The 18839-nt window shown below is 41.3% G+C and overlaps 1 protein-coding gene across 5 annotated transcripts in view; it reads right to left on the bottom strand.

Moving 5' to 3' along the window:
- Positions 1-3509: 3509 nt before the first annotated feature.
- Positions 3510-18839, bottom strand: part of TLK2 (tousled like kinase 2) — an 82245-nt gene continuing 66915 nt past the window's right edge. For 3 of the 5 annotated variants that reach the window (XM_070395196.1, XM_070395198.1, XM_070395197.1), the window contains 5 exons: positions 15394-15563; positions 14068-14206; positions 10195-10306; positions 7233-7340; positions 3510-4604 (listed from right to left, as the gene is read on the bottom strand). In XM_070395196.1, coding sequence (XP_070251297.1) covers positions 4431-4604; positions 7233-7340; positions 10195-10306; positions 14068-14206; positions 15394-15563 — 703 coding nt within the window. In that variant the 3' untranslated portion in view covers positions 3510-4430. Of the gene's footprint in view, positions 4605-7232; positions 7341-10194; positions 10307-10748; positions 10822-14067; positions 14207-15393; positions 15564-18839 lie in introns of those variants that run through there. The other 2 variants (XM_070395199.1, XM_070395200.1) reach the window with 2 other exon arrangements.

Genomic DNA, 18839 nt, shown 5'->3' with positions numbered 1-18839 from the left:
GGTACTGGTAAGTTGTTTTATTTTAAGAAAAGGCCAAAGGTAAGAAGCTTTGTTCAAAGGAGTGAATGATTCTTGAGTGTATTGTTTAGGTAGCAAAGGATGTGGTGTAGGGGCCCTCTTGGGGCTCCCCATAGAGGAGCGTATGTATGACATCAGTCCTAGGACAGCCCAGAGCTTAGATTTTTATTCCTAACAGAAAGTAAAAGTCATCTCTCTTCCAGAGGGATAAGTTTAGACAAGGCCTGATAGCCACCCTCTCCAATGGCCCCACCCTGATAGGAAGTTCTGCAGGACTTGTGACCATCAGTGCCCATGCCACCCGGGGGACAGAGAGAATGCTGGGGTGGGGTGGGGTGGGGTGGGGCAGGGCTGAGAACTGTGCATCCTCACAGGTTCCCAAGTGATGCTGATGCTGCTGGCCTGGGGCCTCACCGGCCTAGGAGATGCTCCTTCCAGACTCAGAGGGAAGTAATCCTGGGCCCGGGTTAAGAGACTGCTGACCTCATAGGATAGAGGTTGATATTAGTCTCAAGCCAGAGGGTTTAAGGCTCCCAAAAGGTCTGCATCACTTACCGAAGACAGAAGGATCTCCTGATAGTCTGGAAGTAGAAAGGCTCTGAATCCCAACCAGCAAACTTGGGCCTCCCAGGACCGGCAATCCCACTTACTGGATCTTGTGATCTTTTTATTTATTTATTTTCAAAATATTTTTTATTGATTTCAGAGAGGAAGGGAGGAGACAGAGAAACTTCAATGATGAGAATCACTGACTGGCTGCTTCTGCATGCCCCACATTGAGGACTGAGCCCGCAACTGGGGCATGTGCCCTGACTGGGAATCGAACCATAACGTCCTGGTTCGTAAGTAGAAGCTCAACCACTGAGCCACGACGGCTGGGCTCTTTCGATCCTTTTAAACCACTTTTTTTTTTTTTTTAATTTCCCTCTTATGTATCAGGTACTTTACAAACCTTATTTCTACTCTGTAATATAACCATGCGAGGAGCTACCCCAGAAGCTTGCAGAGGTGGGATTTGAATCTAATTCTAAAGCCCAGGCTCTTAACCACTAGGTGATTCTGCCATAAGACAAGACAGAACAGCTAATTTTAGGAAGAGGGGCTCCTCATACCCCAAGTAGTTGTGCCCCATGCCCCCACCCCCTCTTACCCCAGGCAGATTTAAATTACAAACAAAGAGAGCTTGGGCAATTAGGATGATGAATAAGGGGGAAAGAATTCTCAGAAAAAAGAAAAACAATCACAAAGGTGGGGCAAGCTAGTTGTAAACTTTGCCTTCTTAGAAGCAAGGAGCTGGACCCGCAGCTCAGTTCTAGCGCTAAGATTATAGGAGGCAACTATATTTACTATGTTTAAAGAGAGCTATTTTCTAAATTAAGAAACACAAGAGCTCCTTGACTGCTAATCTTCTCAGCTGGAGGAAAACCTGTCTTTCCTGGACTAGCAGAAAACAGGGAAACAAACCTAAAATTATAGCAGACCTGTTCAGATCAGCCACAGAAGTGGGGTGCATATGGCTCTCAATGGTGAATCTCCATTTAAAGCTCACAATGGATAATTCAGAGCTCAATTCCGTCCCCTCAGACCCCCATATTCCAGCCCTTCCTGGGGCCCAGTGCCTTCACCCCTGGATTGTGAACTGATGGCTGTGCCTTCCCTGTCTGTTCACTGCTATATTCCCACCCAGAAGCATAGCTGTTAGCACATCCGAGGTGCAAAAGGTGTTGCACGAATCAACACATTCCCATCATGCCTGTGATGTCCACTGGGTCTCAGCCAGCTGCCAGGACTCCTTAGCTACACCCTAGATGGTTAGGGCTGTTTGAACTAGAGTAAAATCAAGAGGCTGGGAAATTCACTTCTTAAAACTTATTTTAATATCCTCCCCACCCCCCAGATTGGGAAAGGCCAGAACAGTCTGGCTGGATTTCATTACAAATTAATACACATTTAAAAAATCAGTTTAAAGTAAATCAACATCATGGCAATAAGGGATTATCCTTGGAAAAAGTGAAACCCATATTAACAAAATATATCGTGGAAGAACCCCACTTAGTGATTTCACTGGCTATTTAAAAGTCTGGTAAAGGTCAACCTTCTGCATGTTTTCTGGGGCTGGTCCATGCAGTGGAAAGAGGCCTTGCCCAGACTCAATCAAGCCCAGGCAGCTTCAACTAGGCCCTAGACTCAACGAAAGCAAGGAGAGAGGGCCTCCCTTCTTCAGGACCAGGTAGAAAAGGTAAGTAAAGACCTGCAGCTTCGTGTAGCCCATGCGGAAAAAGGAGGCAGGAAGTTAGAGGGAAAGCTTAAAGATGCAGCATTTCTTCAACTGCTAAAAAAGTTAAAAATTTTTACAAGATTATTGAGTGAGAGGGAGGAAAAAAGGAACAGAATTTAATATTCGGAGTAAATTTAAATCTAGTGTCAACTTCATCTCTTCATGTGCAGACACCATCCTTTTGGCATTGTGCTCAACCTTTGAGATCCCCTGGGTACTCTCTGCTTTGTAGCTTGATTGTAATGGTTAAAAAAGGTATTTTACACACACATCATGTGTGCACAGAAATTTGTCTGTGTGTTTATGTGCACGTGTGTATAAATATACACTGCAATAAAACAGCTTTAGAAAGTTGGCGGCACCAAGGGCTCTGGGGCTGACGTCCTTCCATTCAGAGTCCACAGGATGATACCTACTCACATGCCTCTCTCCAATTTGGAACTCCGCTTCCCTTAAGACGGCCTGATACTGGGGCGAGGGGCAGGTTCACAGAACAAACAAAGGCCCTAAGAAACATGTCACCAGTGGCATTTATCACATCTAAAAGAAACACTAGAGTCTTGAGTTAGTTGAGAGCTCTCTACCCTTCCTGACTCCCCTCCCCCTGCCCAGGGAACTCGCATGCCTGAATGCTGCATCTTTAAATATTTCTGGCTGAGCCCTTTTGCCACATATGTCAGTAACATTCCAAGCTGGCTACCACATGTTCGGGCTCTGGCCTCCTCTCTCCACTGCCGAGTGCTCTGCCGTTTCAAGGGCACGGTAGGGCCACGCAGCTCCCATTTTAGCTCCATCTTCAGTTGATCACATCTCAGAAACAGCCACATTAAAAAAAATATTAGTTCCAAAAAGAGTCCATATTTGAAATACCTATTTCCCTTGAGGTTATGTTTTACCTCCACTTAGTGCATCTATTAAAGTGAGTTAGACAAAGTACGTGTGCACATGCACACAGACACACACACCAGCACACACCCACGAAGTTTAGAGGTTGGAGGTTATTTCCTGCCAAAGGATCTAACAGAGGAAAGCTTATGTGCTGATGGAGTTTTAATATTGTGGCTGACAAGTAATGTGCACCATTTAGCGAGCACACAGAGGCTGTGGGTAGGACTCCTGATCCCTGGGGCATTGGATTTGGCTGCCCAGCCCGTTTTCTGCCTGCCTTTGGAACAGTTGCGATAGTTACTACATTCAGAGAATCCAAGAGGACTGCATGGACAGATGAACCTTTATTTAAAAAAATAGCACTTCAAATAAATTAAAAGGGACAACCGTCAAGTGTTCAAATTGTGAAGAAATAGTTGAAAACCTAGAGAGACCCAAGCTGCAGTCTTCTAACCTCATTCTTTGTCCAATGGCAAAAGCCCACACATCTCAGTACTCCCACTCAATTTTCCCCTACTGACACGAGGGAAGCAATTGCACACAGGAGACCAGACGGAGGAGAAAGCTGCATCTGATTGGAATGAACATTGCCACGTACTTGCTAATACGGGTTTCACTTTGTGACCAAATGTATTCTTCAAAAATAAAAAAGGGGGGAGGGAAGCTGCATGTTTTTAAAAATTGAAATTATTTAGGGATAAAACACTAACTCTAGTGCCTTTAACGGGCAATAGCAACTTTTTCCCTCCGAAGTCAAACACCATCCCCAGCTGAGCCTTTGTGCTACAAGCTTTTCAGGAGATGTTACCTAAACTTTATTAAAAGAAAAGAACAAGTTTAAATATAGACACTGGACTAGCCCAGTCTGTATTTTCAAGTCCACATTCTTCATCTGAAGCACTGCATCAGGGACCCCCCTGAGTCTGCATGTTTTCAAGTTCACAGTACATGGAACCAGTTTTTCTTTTTAATTTTTTTCCTCACTCAGAGCAGCCACATGCAGTGGCCGTTGACGCCGGAACCTCGGGCGGGGCCTTTTCCTACGAGGCCTGGCCAGAGGTGCCCAAGGTTTCTCCTCAATGAGAATCGATGCTGTCATGCTCTATGGATGGGAAAAAAGCAAGAAAATAAAAGCACCTGGTACAGGTTTCATGAGATCCATTCGGATTCGCTATGTTCCAAACCCGCTGCTGAATGCCATTTGTCCACTGTGTGTGTTGAACAGTCTGTGGCCTAGGAGTGAGTCTCAATTCGAAGAACTGTTATTGGACACCCCGGAGGTTGATGCAATAGCAGCTCCAGCAGGGCTACTTGTGGAGACCGACTTTCGGATGTGAGGCAGCAAGTAGGGGTCACAGGCCAGCTGCTGGACATCGATGCGGTCCTCCTTTCGGTAGGCCAAGCATCGCCGAATAAATGCCTGAAAGGAAAGTTTCTTGAAGCAAGCCTGAAGCAGGGAACCTGATGCCCCAAGAGGGAAGCCTGAGGTTCCCAAGCAGCTGCCAGAGTCCTTCCTGGACCTGCCGTGCAGACCTGGAGAGACCAGGGAAGGAGGCGCACTGGCAGCAGGGCCTCTCTGTGGTCACTGACTCCTTCCCAGATGGAGGCGCATGAGCCATTCCTGAGGGGGAATGGGCATGACCTCTAAATACCTCTGCCCCCAAAGCACACAGACCAACACAGAAAACTCCCTTTGCCTTGGCTGGTTTGCGTGGGCACAATCTACATTCATGGTCCTGCATCCACAATCCATGGCCTCATGTGACCTTCCTGAGGAAGTGGGAATTGTAATGACTACCGCCACAGGCAGGGTGAGGAGACCAACACTAACACCACAATGTGCCACAGATTGGTAAATGCCTCCCCTGTGTATCTCATTCTTCCCTGAAAGATCGTTAAGCAAACGAGTGGACACATACCTAAGTAGTAAAGGAAAACCCGGATAGGACTTGTCTCCCCAAGAGACATAAAGTCATAAAGACATCCTGTGAGTTGGGTTTGATTAGAATCCTAATTTACTACTAAAACAGAGGTTTCCTTGGCATTAGGTATGAAAGGCTATGTAGTCTGTTCTTCAAGAAGTAGATGATCTATCTTTTTCACCAGACAGTTCTTTCTAATCAAAGTCTTATAATTATTTTAAATAAGTGAATCAATTTTTAAAAATCTAAAATACCATCAACCAAAGTCTACTTTACTTGAGGGTGATAATGGCATCTCCACGGAGGTTCTCTGATTTTAACAAATGTACCGTGCTGGTGCAGGCTGTTGACAGTGGGAAAGGGTGTGTGTGTGTGTGTGTGTGTGTGTGTGTGTGTGTGTGTGTGTGTGTGTTGGGGGGGGGCGGGGAGGAGGAGGGGAGCGGACAGGGAATATATGGAAACTCTATTTTCCACTCAAATTTGTTGTAAATCTAAAATTGTTCTAAAAAATAAAGTATTTCTAAAAATCTAAAACATGAAATGAATGAATGCTTTTCTACCCCCCCCCATGTTTAATTAATAAAACACAAAAGTATAATACCAATCCTGTTTTCAAAATAAAGGACATCTAGAGGTAATTACTTGATTAAAGCATTTGGAAGATAAAAACAAATTCACAAAAGTGAACATAATGATCCTTGGTCTTTAAAAATAAATCTTCTGCCCTGGCTGGTGTGGCTCAATTGGTTGAGTGCCCCATGTACCAAAAAGTTGCTGGTTCTATTCCTAGTCAAGGAATATGCCCCCAGAAGGGGTATGCGGGGGGCAATCAATGTTTCTCTCACATTGATGTTTTTCTTTCTCTCTCTGTCTCTCCCCCTCTCTCCTTTCCTCTCTCTAAAATCAATTAAAAAATAAGCCTTTCTTGCCCTGGCCAGTGTGGCTCAGTTGGTTAGAGCATCATCCCTTATACCAAAAGGCTGTGGGTTCCATTCTCATGGGGCACATACCTAGCTTGTGGGTTTGATCCCCGGTCAGTCAGGGGCACATACGGAAGGCAACCAATTAATGTTCTTTCTCACATCAATATTTCTCTCTCTCTCTCTCTCTCTCTCTCTCTCCTTTCCACTCTCTTGCATATCATCAGGTAGAGCATTAAAAGAAAAAACAAACAAAAAAACCCTTCCTTAGTGAAATATCTGGAACTGGAATTAAATAGGTTTTCTTGGATTGGACACTAGTCAAATAAACTTACATCTTGAATTTTCTCTCTATACAGCTGCCAGTAAAGGCTTTTGAAACAGCAATCCGATCACATAGTTGCCCTGATTAAAACCTTCAACTGCTTCCCATCAGTTCACAATATGCCCTGCTGTCTCTCCTACCACTCTCCCCTCTGCTCTGCCCTCACTGTGGACCTGCTAAGCTCACACTCACATCTAAGCTTTACTCACTTTTCTCTGCTCAGAATATTCTTCTCCCAAATCTGTACATGGCCCCCCACCTTCACATCATTCAAGACGGCTCAAAACCTCCCATCATCACCGAGGCCTTCCCTCATCATGCCATCAAAAGGGTTCCCACTTCACCCCCTTACTCTGATTTATTTTCTTCATAACATTTGTCACCATCTGAACTGTATCATTTTTAGTTATTGTTTGTCTCAACTAGTTGGATGCAGACTCCTTAAGAACAGGGACCTTATCTGTGTAGTTCATTTTCTTTTTGAAATATATTTTTATTGATTTCAGAGAGGAACAGGGGAGAGACAGAAACATCGACGAGAGAGAATCATGGATCGGCTGCCTCCTGCATGGGGATCGAGCCTGCAACCCAGGCATGTGCCCTGACCCGGAATCTAACCGGCAACCTCCTGGTTCATGGGTTGATGCTCAACCACTGAGCCACGCCGGCTAGGCTGTAGCACTGTCTACTGTTTAATAGGCACTCAATAAATACTTATTGTGGGAGGAGAGAAGGGTAGGGGTTGGAGAAATACACATTTAGAAGGAAGAGGGTGTTTTAATTACTTAAATTTTGTACTAAAAACCCATCCACTATTGCCCAGAGAAATAATACAAAAAGCAAAGCAGTAATTTCTGCTGGCCAATTTGGTCAGAACTTACCTTTGCTTCAGGTGTTACTACTGGCTTTGGAGGAAACTGCACTTCAGTAGCTTTAAGAATAGTATTTTCTTGCAGAATGTCTTGCTGGGACTGGTTATGGCCAAAAGGCTGTCATATAAAAATAAAAATAAACAAAGGTGGGCCTCTGGTTAAAACAAGAGAACAATTCAAAATTCCTGGGAGGAGCAGAGAAGACATCTTAAGAATTGCTATAGGAGCTGAAACCGGTTTGGCTCAGTGGATAGAGTGTCGGCCTGCGGACTGAAAGGTCCCAGGTTCGATTCTGGTCAAGGGTATGTACCTGGGTTGCGGGCACATCCCCAGTAGGAGACGTGCAGGAGGCAGCTGATCGATGTTTCTAACTATCTCTCTCCCTTCCTCTCTGTAAAAAAATCAATAAAATATATATATATTTTTAAAAAGAATTGCTATAGGGAACTTTGGAGATAATCTCCTTGAACTCTCTCATTTTTAAAAAAATGTATTTTATTGATTTCAGAGAGGAAAGGAGAAGGGGAGAGAAACATCAATGATGACAGAATCATCGATCGGCTGCCTCCTGCACGCCCCCCACTGGGAATCGAACCCGCAACCCAGGCATGTGCCCTTGGCTGGAATTGAACCCAGGACCCCTCAGTCCACAGGCTGACGCTCTATCCACTGGGCCAAACCAGCTAGGGCATGAACTCTCTCATTTTTACAGATAAAGGGTGCAAAAGGCTCAGAGCTTAAATGATTTGCTCACAGTCCAACATCTAGGTTAAGGCAGAGTTGAAACCAGGGGCAGATCTGCTGTGTCATCCTCTGCTAAGCTTTGCTTACAGCAAAGAAAAAGAAGATGCAGAGCAGGAACCAGCAACCTCTTTTGCCTTGAGTGATACTTAAGGGCTTAAGCAATACATGTGTGACACTAGCAGGCCCAAGACACAGATAAAAAGAGATAGAAAAGTGAAAGAGTAGAAGGGGTAAGGCCAGACTTGGGGGAGGGGAAAAAAAAAACTAAACAGGCCCTAGACAGTTTGGCTCAGTGGACAGAGCATCGGCCTGTGGACTGAAGGATCCAGGGTTCGATTCCAGTCAAGGGCACATGCCTGGGTTACGGGCTTGGTCCCTAGTGGGGGGGGCATGCAGGAGGCAGCTGATGGGTGGTTTTCTCTCATCACTGATGTTTCTATCTCTCTCCCTTCCTCTCTGAAATCAATAAAAATATATTTTTAAAAACAACAATAGAATTGGGGCTACTTAGCAGGCTTTATCTGTGCCTCAAACTGCCATTTTCTAGTAAACTCTGAAAAATTAGGTTAAGTCCTAGTGTCACTTCTACAGGTGTTTCTACTTATAGATCACCAAACAACTCTTCCTGGATAACCACATTACCAGAGTACAAATGATAAATAACCCCTCCTAGTTTGGATTAGAGAAGTGGGATAAATAAACAAAGAAAACAAGAAGCTAAAGAGGAAGCTGAAACCTAAATTAAGAGCTCAGCACCTCCACATTACCAGAGAATAAGTGATAATTAACCCCTCCTAGTTCTGAATAGCTTCCTGATTAGAGAAGTGGGATAAATAAACAAAGAAATCAAGAAGTTAAAGAGGAAGCTGAAAGCTGAATTAAAAGTTCAACACTTCCACATTATCAGAATATAAGTACTGCAATAATTAACCCCTCCTAGTTCTGAGTAGCTTCCCAACTAGAGAAGTGGAATAAAGAAAGAAAACAGGAAGTTAAAAGGAGCTTGGTCTGGGGATTGTAATGAAAATACTAAGAGTCCAGGAGAGTTGCAGAACTCCCAAATGGCTTATACCCACAACCTGAGGAGAGCACTGAAACATGCAGACACACTGACAGCAGAAATAGGAGTAGAAATACACAGCTGGATCCTAATACATACATTTATAAGATATGTGCTCACAAGGAAAAAACAAGTGTGAAAATTCATTAGGTTATACTTTACTACCTAGGTTATTACTTGTTCTAATGATATGTCACTTTGATCAGAGGTAACAGACAATGAATACTTTCTGACACCACCTCCCAGTATAGAAATATAAAGCATGCTTTTATTAATAATAGCTTTAACTAATGGGGTGGTTGGGAATAAAGGGCCCTGCCAATATTTCAAGTTTCAAGTTTGGGGACCCTTAAGAATGGCTCCTGGGAAGATTGTATACTTGAATAAACTATTTCACATAATTCCCTATAGCATATTATTAGAACCAAAACATATCCTGGATCTAACTGAGAACAGCAAAGAATACATGTTTCCACATGAGTCCCAGCAGAATTCATTAAGTGCTCTAGGGTCAAAAATTTCTGCTGCCGGAACCGGTTTGGCTCAGTGGATAGAGCGTCGGCCTGCGGACTGAAAGGTCCCAGGTTCAATTCCGGTCAAGGGCATGTACCTGGGTTGCGGGCACATCCCCAGTAGGAGATGTGCAGGAGGCAGCTGGTCGATGTTTCTCTCTCATCGATGTTTCTAACTCTCTATCTCTCTCCCTTCCTCTCTGTAAAAAATCAATAAAATATATTTAAAAAAAAAATTTCTGCTTATACATAAAGCTATTATTATTCTGTATTTTGTTCAAACCACAACTTTCTTTTTTTTTTTTTTTTAAATATATTTTATTGATTTTTTACAGAGAGGAAGGGAGAGGGATAGAGAGTTAGAAACATCTATGAGAGAGAAACATCGACCAGCTGCCTCCTGCACATCTCCCACTGGGGATGTGCCCGCAACCCAGGTACATGCCCTTGACCGGAATCGAACCTGGGACCTTTCAGTCCCCAGGCCGACGCTCCATCCACTGAGCCAAACCGGTTTCGGCCAAACCACAACTTTCAATATTCCGTTTTGTATAATCCAATGATTAACCCCAACAGAATAATCCACACCATACCATTCTGTACAGGTACCACCCAAGACAGAAGTCAAGCCAAAACACCTGACCTTCTTCCTTACCTTCCTTCCATAAAGACACTGGTAGAAGATCACACCCACTGACCAGACATCAACTTTATTTGAGATCTTTGGTGGTTCTTTCCCAACCACAAAACACTCTGGTGGTAAATACCTGGGAAAAGAGGGAAATAAGAATTCTCAGAAAAGTGACTGTATAAATCTAAGACATGTACAGGCAAAGATAAACACCTTGTTGGAAATGAAAATATCTGAATTTTAACAGCTGAAAAAGCAACTTAGACCTAGCTGGAGAAAGTTGATGAAAAGACACTCTAAAATAAAAAGGCAGTAATGTCCTATGAAAACTTAAAATACATTTCTCTACTCACTGAGAGAGGTAAATATTCTCTCTGGTTCCTATTTCCCCCACTCCAGCCTCCTTTCCCAGGGTTGTCCCTAATATAAGTAATCATTCAACAAAGGTTTAAGGGGTGGGGCATAAATGATGTGCACTCCCTTTTATAATAGCTGCATCAATATAACCAGAGGTGGTGTCGGTTTCCTTTCATGTTGGCTGAAGATGTTGGTAAAATAACTATTTTAAAAGTCCCAATGATTTCAGGACCCAGAAGAAATCTCTGAGGAGAATGGCTCTCTTCTTAATGTAGCTTCTTTGGGTAATCTGGACTGGAAATAACTACAATATATAATCAATAGTGGCACCGAAGTCCCTATTATCAAAAGATATTTTATATCTCCCACTTTAAAGGTGATCAGGGGATTACTAGAAGACTAACAGTGCAAAAAAAGCTAAACAAACTAGTTGTTAGAACAACTCAATCCTCATCTGAATTCCTTCCCTCCCCATCCTCTAAAAAGACTAGCTGGACAGTCAACCACACCAAATTGTATGGTACGGAAGGTAAGTGCCTCTTGGCATTTAGGAAACCAAACAAATATGCTTCTACTCATTGCCCGGAGTCTTAGCCATGGCACAGCTGGAAAGTGGAATTTTGTAGATAACAGATTGATTTCTGCAGATTTCATGCTGGCAAAATCAATTCTGTGAAAAACTATTTTAAAGCTTGCTATGCTTTGGTATAAAAATCTAAATTTTAGCTTGAAGGGGACCACAAGAGTTGAGAGGCAGAAAATGTTCAGATGATGGGCTTTCTTCTTTTTTTAAAAAGAAGTTTAGTTTCATGTTGTTTCTCATTTATTATTTTTAACAGACATTTTTGGATGATTAAGACCACTGGCCTAGATTACTATTTCACAATAAAAATTTTTAGCCAAAACACACATTGAGAAATGAAAATACAGATATGGAACTCACAAGGGGGGGGGGGGGGGGGATGGCACAGAAACAATATAGAAAAAATAATTTATTTTAAAAACAGCTCGCCCTAGCTGGTTTGGTTCAGTGGATAGAGCATAGGCCTGTGGACTGAAGGGTCCTGGGTTCGATTCTGGCCAAGGGCACATGCCTGGGTTGCAGGCTCAATCCCCAGTGGGGGACGTGCAGGAGGCAGCTGATCAGTGATTCTTTCTCATCATTGATATTTCTCTCTCTCCCTTTCCCTTCCTCTCTGAAATCAATAAAAAAATATATTTTTAAAAATAAAAATAAAAACAGCTCTTCTAAGTGCTAAAATCTTCCCTAGTTTTCATGGTTCTTGACTCTTTAACACATAAAACAAATATGATATTAGATATATAACAAATAGAATTTTTATTCTAAATGATCATTTTAATGTATTTATAACTTTTTTTGTGGAGGTGGTGGGGAAGAACAGAAGTTGTTGAACTTGTCCATATGAACAGTAATAATTTAGCAAAATATTTAGAATACAAAAGACATTGCTACTTAATAGAAGTCTGGCAAATCGCTTTCTAGGTCTCAGTTTCCTCCATCTGTAAATGAAGAAATAAACTAGTTCTTCCCCCAAATACTGAAAATAATAAGCATTCTGATTCCCTATCAAGGACTTTGGGAGGAAGAGTCGGTGACAGTTTTATAACACTACACTAAAAATTAAAAAACAACAACAACACAAAACATAGCTGCATATTCCATGATGATATGATCCTCAGAGAAAAATGATCCTCAAGGCCTAGTCTACAGGTCACTTACTTAAAAGTAGTATTCAATGTAGAATAATTCTAGAACAACAAAATACCACATAGTCACTTAGAATTATGTCCTCCTGTCTATCTGTAGCTCTCTGGGACATTATAGAGGATGATATATTGAGGATGGTGATTATGACAATGTTTCTATCAATATGGAGACTTTTAAAACTTTCATAGAAACCCTTAACATTTAATTTTCTCAGTAGCTCCTCTCTACCTTGCTTTTTACTATTAAAAAAACCCACAAAATACCTCAAATATAACCCAAAGTAGAAAGAATAGTAAAATGAACCCCCAAGTAATCGTCATCTAGCTTTAGTATCTACCAACACTCAGTGAATCCTTATTCATATATATCCCTCTCCACTTCTCAGATTGCCTTGAAGCAAATCCCAAGCACCATATAATTTTTATTTAAATTCCAACCACTGACTTTTTATAGCTTAGCAAATATAGCAATAGGTAGCAACGAGAAAACTAACTAAACGTGAAAAGGCTCCACCTTTTAAAAGAACACACTATCAAACAAAGAGCTCAAATTTAAGTCCCAGTGAATTTATACAGCAGAGGTATAGATCTGTTTCCAAAATTTCCAACAGCAGATATTTCTGTATCATTTAGTGTCAGGAACACTAACCCACAATAACCACCATAGTGAATAAACACTGTAACTGTAGCTTCTATTTTAAACCTGGAATCTCAAAAGTTTTAATTAGTGACTAATTTTCACGATAGATACCATCTCCACAACAATGAGAAACATTAGAAATTTTGTGAGTTTTTTTAAAGCAGGATTTGATTGGTTCTTTAATGCACATAACTTAAATATGATCAGACTGATGAGAACAGGGTTGATCCTACATGTTGTAAAAGATATTCCCCCCCTCTTCTCTGTCTGCTTCAGATCAACACCTTCATTCCCAGACAGTCACGAACTACTCTTTAGTCTCAAACATAAGTGATCTACCAACTGACACTGGGGTATAATAGCACGTGTTACCCATCCCTTTGTGCTGCTACTAGAAGCTTCCTTCATGTTCAGAATCACACAGATGTGAAAAAGCAGCTCTGTTAACACACATTTACAAAAATAAAGTTAAATGCCTGAGCTGTAGGTATCTTGCATGGTTCTCACTGTCAAAAGTTATATTAGGCAGAAGTAGGATGGTCACAGAACAGGCAGCTGGGTAGGGTGGATGGGGAGAGATGAGTGACAATAGAGGGGAAAAACGTGGCTCAAAACTTTTTAGAACGTGGCTGAGAGAGATGGATAAATTTCTGGGCAAACTGCAAGCTTTTTCCTGTTTAGATGTTAAGGGTTGCTTTTTACATCCTGATTACATACTGATCTTTAGAATTTCTTAGTTCTTGAGAATCCATCATCCTCGGGCAACTCTGGAAACAAATCCTTCAGCCCATTAACCCCTGAAGAGAGAGACCTGCATTTGTACTGAAAAGAATTTAGGGCCATTCCTGATACACAAATGAGCAACCTCTTTCTCTACCTACTCACTAGGGTCAACCCTACGGAGGGAAACACACAACTCATCCACCTGGCCACACAGAATCTCTCTTTCAATGATTTTCAAGAAAGGAAAGAAATATTAAGACATAAACATAAATATAAGAGTCAAACTGCTGAAAAGACAGTAACTTTTAAGGAGGAAAATCTGCTTTGGTTTATATTTATAGTATTATTGCCCAAGCAGAAAGGATGTAGATATTAACTATTAATTATCAACACTTCAGTATAGCACAGCCACACCACCAGCCAACCTGACAGATCTCCCAGATACCTACCAATAAGTACCAGCACCTTGTGACGTGAGCTCCATGCCATCCACTGAATTGTAGCTATCATCATCCATGATCTTGGAAAGACCAAAATCTGTGATTTTTATCTCTCCACATGCTGTACCATTTACTAAAAGAATATTACCTAAAAAGATAAAAATCTTCATGAATAAAAAGAGACTTACTAATTAAGAGAAAAAGCCAAGGTAATAACAGACAAGAAGGAGACAACTGAACTCAAACTCCTGCACGCAATACCAAACACCTCAATCCCCAGAATAAAATGAGATCTGGACTCTGAATGCGGGGGAAGAGTCCTCAGTGTCTGGCTGCAAACTTCTATTTTCCAAGAATCACCTGCTTACTATGCTAAAACCACCACTGTGAGCAGTGGAAATAAATTATAACTTGCCAAAGTAAAATATCACTTGTACAGCTGGTCAAAAATTGTGGGAAAAGTTTCATCTGAACTATCAGTCAAGATCTCTAAACCACGGTGTTTAGAACATTCATTTGGGGAGGGAGGGATTGTCAAAGAAAACATACAAGGGACTCAAAGATAGTACCACAGTGCCACCTACAGCTCCTAAGGCAGGAAAATGTATTGGATTCAGTGATGGAAAACCCGATCACACAATGGCCATTCTTTAAAAAAAGCACTTCATCGTAATGGATTTTTTAGTCATGTCAACTGTATTAGAATATTAAAGCATAATGAATCGTGAGAGTTAATATGCAGCTACCAGAAGAGGAAAGCAAGCTTTACCACTGTGCCACACCAGGAGGTAAATGGGAATCCCCTTCCTAACACCAAAGCAAAGCTGGTTGGAGCTATCCACAGAGAACACATGCAGACGTCAACAAAGAGTAGAGGCAAGAAGTCCAACTACCCTCTACTTTTTGCTGATGACTATCCAAGTTAGATAGTAACCATACAAAAAGATGGAAAACTCCGCTCGGAATTTAATGTGCAAAATAAGTTGTTAATTTTTGAGCACGTTTCAGAGAGACCTGGAGTAGAGGAAGTGCTATGCAGTGTGAGTAATGGGAAAAAACAAAGCGGAGCAGTTCTTTCCTAATCGGGCTGACATCATGAACTGCCTGGGCTCTAAAGACAGGGCATTGTTTCTCCGGAGCATTTATTAGGACCCGCCCTCCTAAACCCAGTGCTTCGTGGCCAGGGCTCTTCTATTCCCACACCTACTCAAGCAAACTAAAGTCAGATGGTTTTAGCCTTCTTGGCTCCTGCCAAATTCTCTCACTTTATAAAATTAAGTCATTTATAAGACCAAAGAAAAGCCACCAATACTGTCTCCTAAAAGTTAGACATACCTGGTTTGAGGTCATAGTGTATGATGGGAGGTTTTATTTCATTTAAGTACTTTAAAGCATTCACAATCTGCATGATAATGGATCGGGCCTCTTTCTCCGACATTAATTTGTGCTGTTTCAGGTAGAAGTCCAGATCATTTCCCTCACAGTATTCTAATACTGTACAAAACCTAAAGACAAATAAACCAACATTTGACCGCGAGATGAGAGCAAGCAGATTAAGACTAACTAAACCAGTCCCAGTGAAAACTTCAGGTAATTAGCTTCTCCTTCCTTCTTTGTTCCTTAAAAAAAAAAACAAAACTCTTCTATTCTTTATTCAGTATTAGCTACTTGAGTGGGCAGAGGAAGAAACCTCTTACTCTCTCGGTGAGGAGCCTCCAACCCCCCACATGGGAATCTGTTGAGCTAAAAAAGCTCACACGTGGCACACCTCAACTGCAATGTATTTAAGGCAGGTATCTTTTTGAAGGGTCTCCTTTACATGTCCAAGCTACACCCCATTTCTAAACAAGCATATGTAGTCAAATACACAGTTCTCACTACAAACATTTTCAGACCCTGAGTGCTGACAGTGAGGAAAAATCTCGGGTTTGCCCGGGTCCCAAGGATTGACTGCAAACCATGCCTCCTGATAGTTTGACACAATACGGTACTAACATTTCTCTTTGCTAAACAAAAGGTATAAAAGAGCTTTGTAAAGTACAGTATCTGTGGTTCTAACAAATGTGTTATTACATAGTATGAGTTTTCTTCCTTCACTTAAATCAATACATTAAACAGACCCAAATTTAAAATTGCATGTGTTTATCTTTGAAGGCAGTTATTAAACTGAAGTAAGGCATCCTGAACTGTTTGAGTAGTCCTGAGAAGAACACCTTTTAAACGATTGACAATATGGTTGTATGACCCAGGGTCTAGTCAGGAAATAAAAATCACTTGAGTATTTAAAAACAGAGAGGCTTTAATTCAGGGAACTGAACACATAGATGATGAAAGACCCAAGAAGACAACTGGCCAGTGAGGTCCCCCAGAGATCATCTAGAGCAGGAAGCCATTAGCACCCTAAGGCCAGAGGGTCAGAGGGAGATGGTGCAACCAGAACCCAGGGTCACCAAGGGAAAGTGGAACCACAATGAGAGAGGGGTGTCCTCTATCCCCCACCATCTCTGTCTCCCTATTGGCTGAACCCAGCTGAACAACAACTGACACACAAACACAGCCTGCAAGGGCCAACTCACCTAAGATGCAGAACAGGGGAAGAATGAGCAGACAAGAGAACAAACAAACTCAGGACTAAAACTATGGGCCGCCGGGCAATCTGAAGCCTCCAAAATGCAATGCAATGCAATGTAACGTGGACATACATAGCCCTGTGGGATCCCAAACTGAACAACAGCTTTATGCTCCTTGTGAAACATACTAGGGCATGCTAGCACCCTATTTGAGAATGTTTGAAATTTGTAGATTCTCTGAACTGAAATCAGAAATCTGAGATATGGATTCTCATGCTTAGTTGATTTATTCTTTGACCCAAATGCAAGGTAAAAATAAAATCTCACTTTTAATACTCAAACAACTCATAGAGGTCTTTCTTTTTATATTTTGTATTAGACATTTTATTTTAAAAAAAGGAAATGTCGCCGAAACTGGTTTGGCTCAGTGGATAGAGCGTCGGCCTGGGGACTGAAAGGTCCCAGGTTCGACTCCAGTCAAGGGCATATACCTGGGTTGTGGGCACATCCCCAGTAGGAGATGTGCAGGAGGCAGCTGATCGATGTTTCTCTCTCATCAATGTTTCTAACTTTCTATCTCTCTCCCTTCCTTTCTGTAAAAAATCAATAAAATATATTAAAAGTAAATTAAAAAAAATAAAAAATAAAAAAGGAAATGTATTATAACCTAAAATAGATTACATAACATATACAGTATATATTTAAATCTTTAAAATATTTTGTGTCAAGGTTCAGTTCTTCTAAAATGCTGGTCTGACTTATTGTTGATGAAAATTCATCATACACACAAAAGGAAGAACAAAGTAAACAACTCAAGAATAGCACAGATAAAACTCAATTTCTCAGATAAGTTTAAAGTATGTATGCAATTCAAAACAGCAGATAATCAAAGTCACATATTTATTATCTTTGTACTTATTATTTTTGTACTTATGTTTTGGGGAGTAGGAGTGAGGGTCCTATCTAGTGTTCAAGGAATTTACTCAAAGCAAAACAGTAAAGCCACCCTGTGGAGACCTGCTCTCTACCTAGATATTTTTCTCAATCCCAATCCATGCTAAACACACCTGGCTATGCCTGGTACAAGGGCCACCTACTGGAAACGGAAATCCCAGAGATGATAGCTTATGTTCCCAAACGGAACTGTGGTCTCTTTTTGAGGTCACTTCTAAATGTGCGTTGGTTCTCTGCATAGCAATTTCTGAGATAGCTGCTGCCTGAACAGGCCAAAACTCCTAAAATTACACTGGGGGTCTAAGAGGAATACCTGCAAACCATACCCAGAATATGTCCTCATGACTCAGTTCAAACTTCTACAAAGAAAATGTTTCCAAATGCTGAAACATTTCTCAACTGCTGGATAAACCCAGAGGTAGTACTAGAGCAGTGATGGCGAACCTTTTGAGCTCGGCGTTTCAACATTTTGAAAAACCCTAACTTAACTCTGGTGCCATGTCACATATATAAATTTTTTGATATTTACAACCATAGTAAAACAAAGACTTATATTTTTGAGATTTATTTTATATATCTAAATGCCATTCAACAAAGAAAAATCAACCAAAAGAATGAGTTCGTGTGTCATAGGTGTGCCATCACTGTACTAGAGCTTATCTATACCTGATAATGAAATAACAATACTCAAAATTATTAATGATCTTAGACAACTTCTGATTCTCAAATCTCCACATGTAAAATGAGAAGGCTGAACTGAGATCCCTCCCAATTCTTTATAACATCTTACAAAGCTATGAACCTATATTTTAACACTTTTAAAAGGTCTGTCAGTGTTCATCAGTCTCCAGGGTCGGGTGAAGACGTGACTGAACAGTCCACACTCACTGGTGCATGTAAGTGGGATGCTAGCACCAATTTCTGTCAGATTCTGAGAGCTGATAGTTAAATTTCCAGGAATTTTGTGAGCTGGTTATTAAGCCACAGGTAAAATACATGGATAAACAAAAGGCAGTTATGGCCAAACAATAGAATATATCTGGTCATAAAGGAAGTTCTGATACATGACACAAAAAGGATAAACCTTGAAAAAAAGTCATACTAAGTGAAAAAAGCCAGTCACAAAAGCCCACACCTATACAATTCATTCACATGAAAGTCCAGAATAGGAACTCTATAGTCAGAAAGTGGATTAGTGGTTGCTTAGGGCTGGGGGTCGGAGGCGGAAAAATAGGGAGATGATAACAAAGGTACAAG

The sequence above is a fragment of the Myotis yumanensis genome, unplaced genomic scaffold (genome assembly GCF_028538775.1).
Source record: "Myotis yumanensis isolate MYYU_CA2020_CCGP unplaced genomic scaffold, mMyoYum1.0.hap1 SCAF_16, whole genome shotgun sequence".
In the NCBI taxonomy this organism is placed as follows: domain Eukaryota; kingdom Metazoa; phylum Chordata; class Mammalia; order Chiroptera; family Vespertilionidae; genus Myotis; species Myotis yumanensis.
Note: the sequence above shows the minus strand (reverse complement) of the source record. Positions and strands in the feature narration are given on the sequence as shown.